Here is a 12,922-nt window from a genome sequence, read left to right as displayed (position 1 = left end):
TCTACAGGTGCACCATCGAGAGTATCCTGACTGGCTGCATCACCGCCTGGTATGGCAGTTGCACCGCCCTCAACCGTAAGACTCTACAGAGGGTGGTGAAAACTGCTCAGCACATCACCAGGACGGAGCTGCCATCCATGGAGGACCTCTACACCCAGCGGTGTAGGAAGAAGGCCGGTAGGATATTAAAGGACCCCCATCACCCCAGCAACAATCTGTTCTGTCTGCTGCCGTCTGGCAGACGGTACCGCAGCATCCGGACCAAGACCACCAGACTCAGAGACAGTTTTATACCACAGGCTATAAGACTACTGAACTCCTGAGCTGTGTGAATGTCTACTCAGATCTGTTTATAGTACACACATACATATATATTATACACATCTGCCATACATATCTGTTTATAGTACACATATCTATATATTATACATATCTGCCATATACATCTGCTATACATAATATATGCATCTGTCCATACCTCCTCATTCAACAGAGTAAAGTGTTTAAATACTCTCAATGTATTCCACATATGTATATATTTCACATCCTCAAATCTGTATTGTTGATATTGTAAATATTCTTCTCTCTTTTTGCACTATTTTATTATCTTATCTGCACCATGTATGTTGAGTTGTTGGAGGAGCACGCGACATAAGATTTTCATTGCCAACATATACGCTGTATCTGCTGTGCATATGACAAATAAAACCTTGAAACCTTGAAACCTTGAACTTCCCTGGATGTGGTTGTAAAGTGCTAGTTCCAAAATAAAGCAATAATGAAACGACTTAAAGACCGGGGTTATCTTTGAGGTACTCACACGCTCTATGTCCGGCTCCTGTTTACCTGTATTCTACAGTTCAGGTAAATCGTGTACCTTATTTGTTTGTAGTTATTTTAGTTTCGGAATATTTCTTCCGTAGCTCGGAGCAGCAGCTGTTTGCTCGATAACGACCTCGTGAATAAACTCGTTAATGTGTGAAAACGCCCGGAGCTCCATCACCGCGTCACGGCGGGAGATGGAGAGATCAAAATGAATTAACGAAGGAGAACGGCTAAGAATACGAGACGGGCTGAAAGTGAGAAAGCATTTTATTAGAAATGATTCATCAGGTACAGAATGAAAACATTAGTAATATATGAAAGACATTCTTCAGTACTAATATTTCATGAGTTCAGAGAAAAAATCCATCCTTTACTTTTTATATGTATATGTGATCAAACGTAAATCCGGGGTCAAACAGGGCGATCGCGAGCGAGCTATCCAACGTTACACAGAGCTAACGGACATCACATTTCTCTCTAGAGAACAAATGTTATCTCTCAGTTCTTTCTGGCTTTCATAAAAAGAAGAACCCTTACTGGTCCCACAGAGGGGACATGTTACATCCCAGTGTTGGGAGCAGTGGGCTGCCATATGTACGGCGCCCGGGAGAAGTGTAGGGAACGGTGCCTTGCTCGGGGACACCCCGGTACACTTGGTCTTTCGGGGACTTGAACTGATGACCTTCCAGATCAAGCCCCTAACCACTTTGCCACCACCGCCACAAAACTGAACCTTTGTGCTTTTTGTAAATCTAAATCTTTCCAAATATAATGTATCTTTGGAGACGCTGCTCGCGCCAATCCGGAAGAGCTAACAGTATCCGAACAGGAGTGAAAAATGGGCGGTGAATCCCAGCTGTTATTACAGTTTATACATCAGTTACATTGGTTTACAAAAGAATGAATGAAACCTGCTTACATCCCATAATATTCACGTGAACAACAGTGTTGTTTTAGCCCTCCGTTTGTCTATTCCAGTTTGACACAACCACTTAACAAAAACAAGTTCCCTTTAAAAATCCCTGAAGCTGAATATTAATCAGCAAAACCCAAACGGAAAAACTATTCCCCAAATAAATCACACGTGAGAAGAACCGGGCCGCTCCTGTTAGCATCCGGAGCTAACCCACGCAGCTAGCTTCTTTATTTGAGTTCCGTCTCATTTTAAATTCCTCTGTAAAACCATTTGGTCGCCAGCTGCTGCGTCCTCCTCTGTGATCCATTCATTACAAGATGATTACTGTGTTCCTTTGTGTGAATAGAATAAATACATTTGTGTTTTAACATTAGCATCGTTCCAGCTGCCGCAGCACGTTTCCCCTGATGGAAGAGCTGTGGGCCCCTGTCATTCAGATTACTGGTAGAAACATAGTACAAAGCCACTGGTTTGGTGGTCCTGTTTGCCTCTCTACGTCATTTAGCAGCGTCAGTATTTCAGACCGTGGTTAATCTCCTTGTAGTAACCCTTTAAAAAACCTTCTCTTTAATGTTGCTGTTTGTTTTAATGCTCTGCAGTTATTTCATAAAAGGCAACAAAAAGCAGGAAGTCCCACACCCCTTTTCCAATCCATAGCTTAATTAAAACACAGATCCTCTTCCTCGTTAAGGTGCGAGTGACCTTTTTCAGAGGTCACTCCAGAGGACCGCCCGACGACTTAGGTCCACGCTGACGACGTATTCGCCCGACGGAGACCAGGACACGGCGCTGATGGACGAACTTCAAAGAGAAGAGGAGTTATTAAAGGGGCAGTACAACAGTTTCTGAACTCCGTACGGTTAAATAAAGAAACACTTTGTACATCTTTTATGATCTGTTCCTCAGAGAAGCATCCTGGGGCCTCCGACCGTTTTCTTTTAAACATTCACATGCTCCGTAAAACAAATTAGAATATGAAAACATCTCGTACATATCGAGTCATTTGTTTCAGATAACCCAAGGCGTTCCTCGGGAAGTATCCTCGGGCCTCTAATCTTTCTATGTAACCTCATAGAGATCTAAATGTACATTTTAGAAAACCCTTTCTCGTTACCTGTGTTTGTCGGGGAGGCGAGTCTCTAGGTTTCCGGTTGAGACGTTCCAGATGTAAACTGCACCGTCAGCTGATCCGGCGGCGAGGAAGCAGCCGTCTGGACTGAAGACAGGAAGAGACCTTTCATTACGATGGGTCTGTCATTCCAATGAAACTTCACCCCAGTGCATAATACATTAGCTTTTGAATCTCTTTATCTGCATCGTTTCTGAAGCTGCAGAGTGGTTCTCCTGTTGGCACTGTATCTATGGCATAACAACATAGATTTCATACAGAGCTCTTCTCACAAAATAAAAAGGGGAATTGTGACGATTGCATTTTTAAAAGAAACACGTTTGGTTATTTCCAGGAAACGTGCAGGGAGGTTTGTGTCCTGAGATTTGAACATGTAAATGCGTCATCTCCTGCATCCAACAGAGTTTACCAGCTGTGTGTGTGTGTGTGTGTGTGTGTGCGTGTGCGTGTGCGTGTGTGTGTGTGCGTGCATAAAGACATTTATAATTTCAATGTTCCTGTACAGACAGAGCATCCTGGTCCAGCCGTTGTCATGGAAACTGCAGCTCTCTCATTGTTTGTCATCAGAATGCATATTTATTAGCATATGATCTTAATTTATTCTATCGTCGTTATGAATTATAATGACGTCATGATGTGTTCAAGTGTCACCTTGTAAAATGCACTTTTTGGTGATACACTTGAAGGAGTCCGGATGTTTTAACAGGAGATGTTTTTGTGAGTTTGCACGGCTGCATGTAGACGGGGATATTAATTCAACAGCTCAGTGGGAATGTGTTAATTCCGAGCGGTCAGTGAACTCACCTGATCACAGCCTTTGTGCTGTCGCTGCCACATTTAAACCCGTCGGCTCTGAAACAGGAAAACACAAACACTGAGGACACTGTCATCACCAACACACAAAGTAACGGATTCAAACACCAGTACCTGAAGCAGACGCGCTCGTAGCTCCACCCCCTCAGGTCGACCAGCTGGAGGCAGTCGTCACGGCAACAGCTGAGCAGCTGCCGATGGTCGGGGCTGATGTCCAGAGAAGTGACTTTCCCACGGGCGGGAAGCTCCTGAATGCATCGCACCGCCCTGCAACACCAGGATGAAAGCTCATTTATTTAAAGTTAAGTAATGTGGTGCTTTTAATAATCGTTCATTATTTTATGATGATTTTTCCTCCTGTTTTATTCATTTTGATGAATTAAGCTCTTTGTTTTTCTGACTATTAGGATTTGTTCCTTTTTCAACCTTATTTACGAGTATGTTTTTTCATCCAAGTCTCTTGATTGATTGATTGATTGATTGATTGATTGATTGATTGATTGATTGATTTTGTATTTCATTTAATTGCTCTGAATATATATGATACAATTAATACAAATGTATAAATTTTACACAAATATATAACAACATTAACAAATTAAAGGAAAAACTAAAGAAGATTAAAATGAGTTTAAAATCTGACCAATGAGGTTCAGGGAGAGTTTACAGTGGCGTGTGATTAGAAGACAGAGCTGTCAATCATCAGCTGAAGAGGGAGAGGAGGACGTGGGGGGGGGGGGTCCGGAGCTGTTGCTAGGTAACAGAGGGAGACGGAGGGAAACCGTGATGACACCCGGAGGACGAAGGAGAGGAGGAAACATGGAGGGAGGTTTTCGTTCAGAGCATCTCCACCTCCAGACTCCAGAGTTATTCAACATGTCCTCAGGTCAGATTTACTGTCACTACCAGAGCATGCTGGAAACCATCACCTCTGAGGAGCTGAGGGTCACCTCTGAGGAGCTGAGGATCTGAGGATCACCTCTGAGGAGCTGAGGATCACCTCTGAGGAGCTGAGGATCTGAGGATCACCTCTGAGGAGCTGAGGATCACCTCTGAGGATCTGAGGATCACCTCTGAGGAGCTGAGGATCTGAGGATCACCTCTGAGGAGCTGAGGATCACCTCTGAGGATCTGAGGATCACCTCTGAGGAGCTGAGGATCTGAGGATCACCTCTGAGGAGCTGAGGATCTGAGGATCACCTTTAAGGATCTGAGGATCACCTCTGAGGATCACCTCTGAGGATCTGAGGATCACCTCTGAGGAGCTGAGGATCTGAGGATCACCTCTGAGGATCACCTCTGAGGAGCTGAGGATCACCTCTGATAAACTCTCTGTTTATAATGATCATTTTACTCTGAGATTTTGAGAAAAAAGACAGAATTCTTAAAGTTCTTCATTTTTTTAATCAAAATTCGGACTTTTTTTCAGATCTTAAGATTTTGACTTTTTTCTCAGTTTCTCAAAATTCCTAATTTTCCTGAAACTTCAGACTTTTTTTTAGAATCCTGACTTTACTCTGAAATCAGAACATTTTTACCTTTTGCTGAAAATACTGGTTTTTTCTGAAAATGTTTACTTTTTTAATCAGAATTCTGACTTTTATGAATCTAAACTTTTTCAGAATATTTCTAAATTCTTTCTCAAAATTCAGGACTTTTTTTTTGTTGCAGAACTCTCACTTTATGAATCTCAATTCAGATTTTTTCTGTCATCCTGTAGTCCCTGATCATCTCTGATAAAACTCACTGATGATGATGATGCTGCTAGAGCTAACAGGAAGAGCTGAGACCTAAGAGTTGAACCTGGAGGGGGAAAAGGGGCGGGGCTTCATAAGGTGAATGGTGTCACCTGGTGTCCCAGACTCTGATCTTGCCGTCATAGTGTCCGCTGATGATGCAATACCCAGAGCAGATCAGATCGCTGCAGTACGACGCTACCTCAACCACCTGCACACCTGCACACACACACACAGACACACACACACACACACACACACACACACACACACACACACACACACACACACACACACACACACACACACACACACACACACACACACACACACACACACACACACAATAACAGTGAAAAACATCAGATTTTTTCTCAAAATATTCGACTTTTTAAGAATCAAAGAAAAATGTAATTGTTTACGACTTCTTGGGGGGGGGGGGGGGGCTTTGAGTTACTTGAGTAATTTTTCTCAAAGTATTCCCAAATATTTTTAGAATCATTCTAGTTTTTTTTTATTCACATATTTCATGTTTGGTTTTGTTGCAAAATATTCCAGACTCAGAATATTTATAATTTGCGTGTGTGTGTGTGTGTGTGTGTGTGTGTGTGTGTGTGTGCGTGTGTGTGTGCGTGTGTGTGTGTGTGTGTGTGTGTGTGTGTGTGTGTGTGTGTGTGTGTGTGTGTGTGTGTGTGTGTGTGTGTGTGTGCGTGTGTGCGTGTCTCACAGCAGGCTCTCTGAAGGTCCCACAGTCGGACGGTTCTGTCGGCGCTGCCCGTCACCACCTGCAGATTCAAACTGAAGCGAGCTGCTGTCACCCTCCTGCTGTGACCTGTCAGAGTCACCTGACAGACAGACAGCGGAGACAGGTGAGACAGGTAAGAGAGGTGACACAGACAGGTGAGGCAGACAGAAAGGGAGACACAAAAGTAATGGAAAGTATTTTGATACTCAGATTTGGTTACTGAGACCGACAGGTGAGACAGACAGGTGAGACAGACAGCTGAGACAGACAGGTGAGACAGACAGGTGAGGCAGAAAGCTGAGACAGACAGGTGAGGCAGACAGCTGAGACAGACAGGTGAGGCAGACAGCTGAGACAGACAGGTGAGGCAGACAGCTGAGACAGACAGGTGAGGCAGACAGCTGAGACAGACAGGTGAGACAGACAGGTGAGACGGACAGGTGACGCAGACAGGTGAGACAGACAGGTGAGACAGACAGGTGAGACAGACAGGTGATTTCAGTGACGTCTCAGGTTGTTTCAGGAAGATATTTCGCGGTTACCTTGGGAATGGGGTCGTCTAGACGCCACAACAAAGCCGACTTATCGTAGGAGGCGGCGAGGACCCTCGGCCCCTGAGGACAGCAACATCGTAAACAAACAGCTCCTCGAGAACACATTTTGTACGCTAAGATTGTACGTTAAATGTTAGATCTGTACGTTAGATTTCAGTGACTGTGAGTTCTTCCTTGGTAATCCGCGGGTTTTCTCCTCGTAAACGGAACACACAGTTTGTACCTTAAGTTGAACTCACCGTGGGGTCGAACTCGATGCAGGTGATGCCCTCCGTGCTGCCTTCCAGCTTCCCTCTGAGGGTCAGCGAGCCTGAGGACGACAAACATCCGTCAGAATAAAAGCATTAAATAAATAGAGACTGAAACACGCAGCGCTAACGCAAACTCGCACGGACGCTGTTTCTCAGTTTGCGTAAATATTCCACAAACTGTTCGTTATTAAAATAAGCCGTCGTTAAGATTGTTACCCCGCTCCGACGTCCCACAGCTTGACGGCTCGGTCGGTTCCTCCGGTGGCGAGCAGCTGGGAGCTGGAGTTGAACCTCACAGCGTTAATGCCCTGCTCATGAGCTTCCTTCCAAATTTAAATGAGAAAAATATTTTATTGGATTTTCTTTTTGCACAAAAACACTTTTTCAAGGGAACCTTTTTTAACGCTGAGTTTGTTTATTCAGGTAAAATTACCAACATTTTAGGAAAGAAACAAATAAATGAGGACCCCTTTAAACAGTAACCTGATAGAGGGTGCAGTGTGCTTTGAGGCCACCAGAGGGAGACAGGCTGCAGGTAGTATCAAACATATCCCAAAATAAGAAGTATTAATAATAAAAGTGAATCATTTAATTCAACAGGTCTTTGAAACTCATAGAGATTTATATTTCTTTGTCTTGTTTCTTTTATGCTTCACTTTTTAAGTGAATTTCTTTCATATGTGTATATTGTTTAGTGAGAGGTTGGTTAAATACACTAACTCTTGTAACTCACTGCATATTGACTGTTTATGTTTAGGTTGTTCTCCAGTCCAGTCTTATTAACACGCTGCTCTACTTCTACAAATCAGTGTGTGTTTTATTGTGCATAACAGTATATGTATACTCTGTACTCTGTATACAGTCTGCACTTATTACCAGCACGTGCAGAGCTCTGGCAGGAAGTCGTGCTGACAGACAGACACCAACAGGAAACAGACGATCCTCCTGCAGACTGCTCACCGAGAGGCCCCGCCTCCTCCTGATGACATCACAGTAACATGACGTCATTTCGCACAGACAGGAGAAATTTTACACTTTTTATTTTTCTCTAAAAATGTGAACCGTTAGTCTTAAAATATTCCAATTTACCTTCGGAGAGATTTATACTACTAAGCATTAAATATTATTATAGTTAGCGGAACACTGTTCTTTTCCCCGGGCGCTGCACGATAGCTGCCCACTGCTCCTAGTACTAGGATGGGTTAAATGCAGAGGACTAATTTCACTGTGTGTGCTCTGCTGTGTGCATGTATGTGACAAATAAAGAGGGTTTCATCCTCCGATTCTATCTATTCTATTTATCTTATGACTTTATTTCTATAATTTTTTGAAAATATTATTTGATTTATTATATGAATAATCATCATTTTTATCATTATATTTAAAAACCTATAATATCATTTCATTTATTTAGTGTGATTATTATTTTTACTATTATCGATATTAGTTTTATTATTATTGTTAATATTACTTTAATATATCATTGTTTTAGGGTTAGTAAATATATATTACAAATATTCAATTTTATATTTGAAGTTTTTTTTCTCGAAAATATATTTAAAACATTTTGTAGCTTTTTCAGAATATTCAGAATTTGGATGAATGTTAATGAATTCACATCAAGATTAAAACTGAAATATTGGAACACAGAGTAATAATTGAGATGCCTCACTCGAACAGCTCTCTGATGGAGGTGAGGATCCTCGGAGACATTGCGGACGCTGACCTGAGACAGAGAAACACTTGTTAATGAAATTTAAGAAATGTAGAAACAAATGGAGTCTGTATTTTGTTTTTGTCACTATATTTTGAAAAGGTGGAAGGTTTGGAATATTTCATTAAAAAAAGTGTTGGAAACAATTGTGAATAAACAGAAAATCTCTACATTTCAAAGAAATCTGAGTTTTTTAAAACACAAAAATGAAAATATTGAATAATTAAGTAATAAGTGATATTTTGAAATGTTAAAAGTTGCTGCACTTTACATTAATAAAAAGAGTCTGGAGGGGTTACCTGAAGAGCCGGGGTGGTCGGGGGGGTTGGGGGTCAGACTCTGGCTGGAGTTTCGGAGACGAGGATCTGGAGGTCGGAGCGCTGCAACAACTGAAATCACCGTCAGATCGTCAGGAATTTCTCACCAGAGTTACGTGATGATTATTACACACAACATGTGTCTTGATATTCCATCACTCCTTCATTTTGTTCCTTATTTTCTTTTTATTATTCTATATGTTGTCAAGAGTCCATCATTGTCCCTGTCCCCAAAAAGACAAAACCCAGCTGCCTCAATGACTACCGCCCAGTTGCACTCACCTCCATCACCATGAAGTGCTTTGAGCGGTTAGTCAAAACTGTTATGACAAATAAAACCTTTGATATTATTTATTTGAAGTTTTCAGATTTTCTTTTTTTTTTAATATTCTGAATTTTCTAAATATTTAGATATTTTTTAGTTTCAATGTTCTCTCACCTCGTCTCCACAGGCGACCTTCGACCTCGCCGCCTCTCGAGCTCTGAAACAAACAGTGCGAGGCGTTCAGGTACCTGCCTCTCTCACAGCGAGGTGTGTGTGTGGTACGTTCAGGTACCTGCAGCGGCGCTCATTACGGGTGTTCATGTTTGCGGCCTCCCGCTGCTTCAGGTGTATCACGTCCTGCAGCAGGTCTCTCCCCCGCAGCTCCTCCTGCCGTAGTTTAGTCTCCGCCCCACGCTGACGCTCCAGCAGCACGTCGTAATCCGACTTCAACGCACCCATCTCCGCCCGGACCATCTCCACCCGACCCTGCAGCACCAGCCGTGAATCAAACACACCCTGCAGTCGACACTCCTCCTGCTGCCGCCTTAGATTTTTAAAATATTAAAGGGTTGAAATAAAAAAAGGAATAAAATATTATAAAATTAATTATATTCATTTCAAACTTAATATTTGTATTATCTTTTGGCAATACAACAACATTTATTAATAATAAAAAACTAGTTGGGATTGTGTGTGTGTGTGTGTGTGTGTGTGTGTGTGTGTGTGTGTGTGTGTGTGTGTGTGTGTGTGTGAGACCTGGCATGCTGCTCCTCCAGAACACTGTCTTTGATTTGAATCTGCTGCTGAAGCTGCACCACCTGGTAAGCCAGCTGTACAAGAAATAAATAAACAAATACAGTTGAATGAATTTCAACAATAGAGTGTGTGTGTGTGTGTGTGTGTGTGTGTGTGTGTGTGTGTGTGTGTGTGTGTGTGTGTGTGTGAGAGAGACCTCTCCTGTAGTTTTCTTCAGCTGGTTGTTCTGGTGAAGCAGAGTGGAGAGGCTGCTGTCGGAGGACGGACATCTTGGTGCACAAAACAAACACACCCTTTAGCAACAATACAAATGTATGCTGATTAAATAACAGATCAATTCAAATTCTAAAACATGTTTTATTATATTTCAATGTTTTTGTTTTGATTTAAATATTTGTATTTCTATATGTTTTCATGTATTTCCACTAAATGCTTTCATTTATTGATTTCTATTTCTAATGTTCGGATTGCCTCCTGATTTAAGGCCCTCATAACAGTCTCAGGTGAGTTACCTGGCGTTGGTCAGACTGGTTTTCTCCAGCAGCCGAGTGTCTGAAACAGAGAACAGATCATCAGGTAACATCACCGGTAGAGGAACACCTGAGGAACAAAAGCTGAGCATCGGCTACAGCTGAGCGAAGAATCATGAAAACACAAATTGAGAGAGAAAGTCAAAATTCTGAGATTTCGTAATAAAGTCCAAATTTGGAATTTTTTCAGGAAAAAAATCAAATATTTTGACATTTAAAGTAAAACAAATAATAATAATAAAACAATTTAAATCCCAGAATTTCGAGAAAAGATAAAAAAAAGTAAAAACTTCTGAGGTTTGTATAAAATAATAATCCAACTTCTGAGGTGTGTATAAAATAATAATCCAAGTTCTGAGGTTTGTATAAAATAATAATCCAAGTTCTGAGGTTTGTATAAAATAATAATCCAAGTTCTGAGGTTTGTATAAAATAATAATCCAACTTCTGAGGTTTGTATAAAATAATAATCCAAGTTCTGAGGTTTGCAGACAAAAGCCTGTTTGAAAAAAGGCAAAATCCTAATTTTAATCTCAGAATTCTGAATGTTTTTTCTCCAAATCTCAGCATCTGTGACAAATCTAAAATCTGAGGAAAAAAAGTGGAAATTCTGAAATTTTGAGAAAAGAGTCTGACCTTAAGAGACACATTTCCTAGGATTTCAGAAAATAGTCAGAGTTCTAACTTTTTTTATTTTAGTGGTAACTCAGTAATATTCAAAGAGAGAAAAATAACATTTGGTCTAAAATTCACCAAAAATCACAAATTTAGAGAAAATGACTTTGATTAAAATCACAGTTTTTGGTTGGTGCTTTCAAATCGAACTTGGAGTCTGGTTGAAGTCAAATCTGCCTGAGAGCCCTGAGTGAAACCAGGTTTTCGATAAGTGTTTTACCAGGTATGAAACAGGAAGTCTCTGAACCAAAACCCGTCAAAGAAAAGTATTTTACAGTACTAGTTTTTAGTCGCAGGTAAGAAAACTGTTAAAATGACAGATATTTAAATGGAGTTTGGTTAAATTAAAATATCCTGACTGAAACCAGATTCTGATTTCAAGCATTGTGGTTAGCCAACTCTCAAATAACCAGATACTTAAATAGAGTCTGGTTTAACTCTTCTGAATATAATTCTAGTGTACAGGAGTTTCTTAGGAGTTATTTATCGAGCTGTGTAACAGGAAATGTTTCTCTAAACCAAACCCCATTCAAATAAACCTCAGTTTAATGTTGGAGCAGTGAGACCAGAGGTAAACAGACTGTTCAGTCAGCAGATGTTTTGCACAGAGTTTGGTTAAAGCCTGCAGATCTTTTCCGGACAAACTGTGTGCTATCTGACCGTCTTTAGGAGCTTTAAGACGGATAAGAGTTACGTACAGAAGCGGATCAGATCCTGGAACTTGTCGTGCTGCCTCAGGTCTCGCAGCTTCAGCTGGCCGACGATGTGTCTCCTCCATCGGGTCTCCGCCGCCCGGCCGCCGCCTCTCAGAGCTCCAGCGGCCATCACCGGGCTGCCTGACTCCGTCTCCCCGCCGACAGACGCTCGGAGCCCGGGCTGAAGTCACAGAGCGGCCGGTGTCCCCGCCATGTCTGATTCTCTGGTGTTGTTTCAACTTTTTTTTCCTTAAAGATTCGTCACTGTCACTGAGGGGAGGGGGGCGGGGTTGGTGGCTCCTACTGACAGCTGCCGGGTCTCTCAGCCAATCAGCGCCCGCCCGCCGCCTCTCTTCCTGCTGTGACTTGAGGAAGATCAAAACAAACACACCCTGAGGACACGCCCCCTTTCAGCCAGCTTTTAAAATGTAGTTTTAAATATGACTTTTTCCAATTGAGAATAATATTAATATCAAAACATAATAATAATACTAATAATTACTATAATAATACAACATAAATAATACTAATACTAATACTAATAATTACTATAATAATACAACATAAATACTAATAATAAAGAGCATTTAAAAAGGGAAGTCGCTAACAAAACTATAAAATAAATAGTATAACAAAATGTAAAATATGAATAAATAAAACAAGATCAATGATAAAAGTTGAAGGACATATAAACTTAGCTAAGAAACAATCAATCTGAAAACCTCTTGGTACAATCTGCACCTCGGTGTTTCTCTTCTTCAGATACTCATCATCAGAATCAGAAATACTTTCTTTATCCCAAACTGGGATTTTCTTTTCGTTGAATCATCTTCACTTCCTGTTGAATTGATGTGTCACGAGGACTCCTGCTAGATTCTGATTTAATATTTGGTACGTGGTGGGTCTCATCAGCCAAAACGATGAGACGAACTACAGGAAGGAAGTGAACCAGCTGGCCCGTTGGTGCCAAAATAACAACCTCTTCCTCGATGTGGGGAAAA

The 12,922-nt window shown here is 41.3% G+C and overlaps 1 protein-coding gene across 1 annotated transcript; it reads right to left on the bottom strand.

Annotated features, from left to right (window-relative positions):
* Positions 1 to 1,074: 1,074 nt before the first annotated feature.
* LOC134879951 (protein Atg16l2) lies at positions 1,075 to 12,181 on the bottom strand. Its single transcript, XM_063906556.1, has 18 exons — positions 11,925 to 12,181; positions 10,534 to 10,573; positions 10,218 to 10,290; positions 10,022 to 10,095; positions 9,558 to 9,809; positions 9,439 to 9,482; positions 8,983 to 9,067; positions 8,642 to 8,695; positions 7,846 to 7,948; positions 7,188 to 7,292; positions 6,958 to 7,029; positions 6,707 to 6,778; positions 6,147 to 6,264; positions 5,533 to 5,638; positions 3,798 to 3,950; positions 3,675 to 3,722; positions 2,856 to 2,957; positions 1,075 to 2,542 (listed from the first exon to the last, which is right to left on the bottom strand). Exons 1-18 carry the CDS (start codon positions 12,049 to 12,051, stop codon positions 2,449 to 2,451), a joined length of 1,722 nt encoding a protein of 573 aa, XP_063762626.1. The 5' UTR covers positions 12,052 to 12,181; the 3' UTR covers positions 1,075 to 2,448.
* Between the last annotated feature and the right edge of the window lie 741 nt (positions 12,182 to 12,922).

The sequence above is a fragment of the Eleginops maclovinus genome, chromosome 18, assembly GCF_036324505.1.
Source record: "Eleginops maclovinus isolate JMC-PN-2008 ecotype Puerto Natales chromosome 18, JC_Emac_rtc_rv5, whole genome shotgun sequence".
In the NCBI taxonomy this organism is placed as follows: Eukaryota; Metazoa; Chordata; class Actinopteri; order Perciformes; family Eleginopidae; genus Eleginops; species Eleginops maclovinus.
Note: the sequence above shows the minus strand (reverse complement) of the source record. Positions and strands in the feature narration are given on the sequence as shown.